The sequence below is a fragment of the Euprymna scolopes genome, chromosome 27 (genome assembly GCF_053919585.1).
Source record: "Euprymna scolopes isolate OS-2025 chromosome 27, ASM5391958v1, whole genome shotgun sequence".
Classification (NCBI taxonomy): domain Eukaryota; kingdom Metazoa; phylum Mollusca; class Cephalopoda; order Sepiida; family Sepiolidae; genus Euprymna; species Euprymna scolopes.
In genome coordinates, this window is record NC_136508.1 from 36762139 (window position 1) to 36767012 (window position 4874).

Here is a 4874-nt window from a genome sequence, read left to right on the forward strand (position 1 = left end):
AACAAGAGATAAAACAAAAAACAAAAACGGTTCTTCGTTATTGTACCCATTTACAATGCCTACCCATGGGACAGAGTTAGACATCAGGGTCAGTTTTTAACGTGGAGAAAAGGTACAAAAATAAAAATTGTCTCAGTCGTGAAGGATTTTTCCACTGAAAGAACGAGAAATGGAAGTGCCGCATCTGAAGAACAGATGGTATTTATTTGCTCCCCCACTGAGCAAATTAGGCACAAGGCCGTTTTTAATGTGAGGTAAAAACCAGCTCCCCTAAAAGTAGGCAAAAAGGGGGCACTCTGGTTACCAAAAATAATAATTGTCCCAGTATAGAGGGTTTTCCCTCCATTGACTGGTACAAATTATCTTAAGTGCAGCATCTGAAGAACAGATACTACACTTTGATCTTGGCCAAAAGTGCTTCGTTATTGTACCTATTTACTATGCCTCCCCACGGGACAGAGTTAGACACCAGGGTCGTTTTTTAACGTGGAGAAAAGGTACAAAAATAAAAATTGTCTCAGTCGTGAAGGATTTCTCCTCCACCAAAAGAGAACAAGAAATGGAAGTGCAGCATCTGAAGAACAGATACTACACTTTGATCTTGACCAAAAGGCCAAGAAAACTGCTTCGTTATTGTAGTGAAATTAAAAAAATTGAAATATTGAACTTCAAGTGAAACCAATGGTAATTGCATTGGAATCATCCCATCACTAAGTATTAGTAATGGGATGATTTCAACTCCCAGTCTGTTGGGTCGATGCCACTCACCTTCGTGTTTCACTTGACAACATCTTTGTAATGTAGGACAAGCCTGCAGCTGGTTAAAAGCTTGCCATAAAGAATATCCTTTGGAATCCACCGATCATCCATTTGCCTGACACATCAAAGTCAGGCAGGAGACATTCACTAAAAGAAAGTACTTCACAAGATAAAATATTACAGGAGTATTCAAGTATCGATTGCCAAACAAGTCATATAATCAATTCGAGAAAGCAATTTTAAATTAGTTATCAGCTGAGAAAGATAAATCCAAGTACATTAAAACCCCGGGATACGGTGGTCCCAGGATATATATTTTTTCATGCCCCTAGTCACAGTATTTGCCTCACCATACAGTGTTATTTGATTATATACATGTGTATTATATACGGTACTGTATTTTGTTACTAATTTTTAATGTTGTATCCCAGGGTTCTACTGTACTGAGCAAGTTTCAAAACCTTAGACCTCTGTTGTAGAACTTTGTACCCCCCTCTTCGGGCTGCCCGAAATGTACGAACCAACCAATAGACTAAAGATTCTTAAATGGATAAAAGCATTTGTAATCATCTATGTATTAATACCATAGTACCTTTAATGTATGCGTGTCACGCTTTCCAGAATATACATTATTCGATAGAGTAATCCTGTTTATTAAAAAGGAGGATAGAAGGTGATAACTAGGACTGTGACAATAGAATATTCTTTTCATTCTTTTGACTCTCGGGTATATATCCAACACAGACAATTAACTGAGAACCACATCTGTCTATATAAAAGCATAAGATATTAAACGGAAAAATACTTGAGAGTGAAAACAATGAAAAGAACATGCTGTTATCATATTCCTAGTGATAACATTGTACGGATATTAAATTAATATATAGATATGCTATTTTAATGTTTGTAAGATCTCCCAATCACCAAAGACACAATGTAAAAAATGTTTCATTTGGGCCATATGTGAAACTAAAATATACCTTCTTGGTATTCTTGCTAGGATCCAAGGATAGTATCTGTTCTGTCTTAGATAGTATAATGATATCGTGGGGTTTCTGTTCATGCAGAGTGTCCATACAATGGATATATGTCAGACTCCTATAAGGAAATCGGAGATAAACCGTAATAAGCAAATATATTCTGACACTACATCAACCAGATTACTTAGATAAATACTTTTACAGTTTTAACAAAAGGGCTACAATAATATCGCTGGATCTCCATTCACGCTGAACGTCCACAGAATACCCAGCAGCAATATATTAAGATGCCACTATGGAATTTCCACAGGTCTCGCTAGCTAATCATTAATTCCAGATAAAATATCCAAGATGGCGATGCAGTCAGATTTGGGAATCCACAGAGTGAATGAACACAAGTTTAGACAAATTATTTCATTTGAAATTAAAAAAAAATACAAAGAATATATATTTTTTAATGTTTATTTAAAAATATGAAATTTGTATAAGAAAAAAGGGGGATGGGAGGAGGGGTGTTAAAAAAGTTCACTTCTTTTTTGGTGGGGCTCTGTAACACCCTACTACAACCGCATGATCTCTTTCATATGGTTCCAATGTGAGCTGTTCAAGGGGTTTGATTTTTTCTAATCGCAGTTTAGCAACTTCTCCAGCAAATACGGCTTCTGGTTCAGCTGTTGAGTCTATACAGTTGGCCTGCAAAAAAAGCAAAGAAATACAATTGAGAAAAAAAAAAAAAAAAAAAAAAAATTCAATTTACACAAGCAACAAATTGAAATCCCATGGATGGTATATTTCTTCTTAGAGTCATCAGAACAAAATTTTGAAGATCATTGTTTCCATTTCTTTTCAGCCATAAAATAAATTTAGAAAGTAATTCTATCTCAGAGCTCTACAGACAAATTTATCTTTAGTTGACCTTTGACAACTAAATATTTTTATTTACTAGCCAAAACCACGATTTTTGGAATATGACATGTTCGTTCTGTGACATTTTTCTATATATTTTTATTAAATGTAATTCTAAATTTGCACTAAATTTTATGTTGAAACTTGAAGGTATAAGCATTCAAATGTTTTTTTTTTTATTAAATAGCCTTAATTAATTGTTTAAGTAATTTGACATCACTTTTTTTCTTTTTTGGCCCCCCAACAAAAATAGAGTGGACCTATAAATTCATTTGCCCGCACTTTACTCAACTACGCTTCGGAATTATTTAAAATTTTGCACAAACATTAAACATGATAGGAAAGTAACAGAATGGATTTTCCGGGAAGACTCACTCACAAATGCAACCGTTTCACTCACAACAAAGCCCTGTATCTATAAAAGTTTGAAATTTTAGAGTTGAGAAAAAAAATTACTTGATAGGTCCTAAAATCAGGATGCAGTCTATTTTAGTTTTAATAAATGAGGTTTAATTTTTTTTTTTTTTTTAATAGCCAAATCATGTAGATACTTTTTTTTTTTGACATGGAAGTCACCACTTATCAAGGCCCGGAGGCCACTTGGGGACAAGGGTTATTGCATGCACAGTAATCAATGGGACAATATCGTAATCGTTAGTAATGGAGATCTGATAAAGTGCTTTACTTAAGGGGGCGGTTCATCAGGAACTTGTTTATGTTGGACTTGAAGACATCCAGGTTGTATTCAAGTTGGAAACAGGCAAATGGAAGAGAGTTCCACAGGCGTGCACTTCTAAGAAAGAAGCTTTGTTCATGGAATCTATGTTTTGATTTAGGCGCAGATAATGAGTGGAGAAAATTACTGACAGTGATTTCAACTAGACGGGTGTTTTTTGTGAAAGATTGGCGAGGGGGGACCAGAGATTGGAGCTCAGACGAGCACTTGCCATGGAAATAACGATAAAACAATGACAGGCTCGCAACGTCCCTTCTGGGGGAAAGAGGTTGCAGGGAAGAGAAAAGGGCATCCTCCAGTAGGCTATGAAGTCTATTTTGTACTCTGTCAAGGCAGGATAGGCTGTTTTTAGTAGCTCCTGCCCAGATATGGCAGCAGTACTCCATACTTGGTTTTTATATAGATAGAGAATTGCATCAGCAGTGAGATATCTACTGGAGCAGTGGAAGGATCCGACCATTTTTCCTGCGACCTTGGCAACAGATTTGATGTACGTGTTCCATAAGCCCCCTCCCAAGACCAGAGCCATCCATTTCAATTGATGCCAGATGAGGATCAGAGCTATGATGATGTAAAGATAGAAGCTTGATTTTTGACAGATAATCAAAGTTAAGGGACACCAACATTGGTCAGTATTTCGAAGTACCGATTTGAGAAAACAATTCTTGTCAGTATTACTTATTCCAGGCTGCTACTGAGAGAAGGGTGTAAGTGTCGACAGCATATGATAAAGAATTTTTTTTTTTAAAAAGAACTTTTACCATCATACGACAGTTTGTCAATTTGAAGGAGGAAGTTAAGTGGCTGCAGGTTGAAGGCATAAACTAATTTTTCTTTTTTTTTTTTTGTGCAACCATGCCTTGAAGATCTCCAACCTTATATTTGGGGAGGATTCAGAAAAATGGAAAAAGTTTGGCAAATATTTCTATATTTCTTGCCTATCTGCATCGGACTCATCCCTTATATGACTAGAACCATTACCAAAGAGATTTAATAGACCCCTAAACGACAGGACCCACTTTATAATAAGAAATTACTTAACTCCAATATGTAACATATGAGAGCATCAACAGCAGTCGAACGATGGATGGCAAGCGACTGCGTTAACAGCAGGAGCAGCGTTTGTACACGTATGTAAATTGGCAAGTGTGCTCGGGCGGGAGTCTAGAGAAAGGACACCACATGGTCGTTGAAGAAACAAAGTCGATGCTTAAGGAGACAGAATGTAAAGTGAAGGCGAGGATGGGCCGACCATGGCCAGTGTCCGGTCGGAAGAAAGAGAAACGCTCCAGGTTAGACGGACATGTGACAGTGAGAGATTTTCAGTGGTGTTGAGACAGAAGAGTAACGGTAATAAATGCTTTTGTTAAAAGATAAAATGCTGACCCGTAATTATTTCCTTCCTTTGTTTGTAATTGCAACGTTACAAATGTACAACATATCATTTTTTTTTTTAAATTAATGTTAGACTCTTACCCCAGTAATTGTCAATT

The 4874-nt window shown here is 36.4% G+C and overlaps 1 protein-coding gene and 1 pseudogene across 1 annotated transcript in view; both read right to left on the reverse strand.

The window, feature by feature from the left end:
* Positions 1 to 492: 492 nt before the first annotated feature.
* LOC145249239 (U2 spliceosomal RNA) lies at positions 493 to 626 on the reverse strand (annotated as a pseudogene).
* A 1561-nt stretch (positions 627 to 2187) lies between these two features.
* Positions 2188 to 4874, reverse strand: part of LOC145248830 (rRNA 2'-O-methyltransferase fibrillarin-like) — a 26233-nt gene continuing 23546 nt past the window's right edge. Inside the window, exon 8 of the mRNA XM_080110526.1 lies at positions 2188 to 2432. Coding sequence (XP_079966652.1) covers positions 2265 to 2432 — 168 coding nt within the window. The 3' untranslated portion in view covers positions 2188 to 2264. The remainder of the gene's footprint in view (positions 2433 to 4874) is intronic.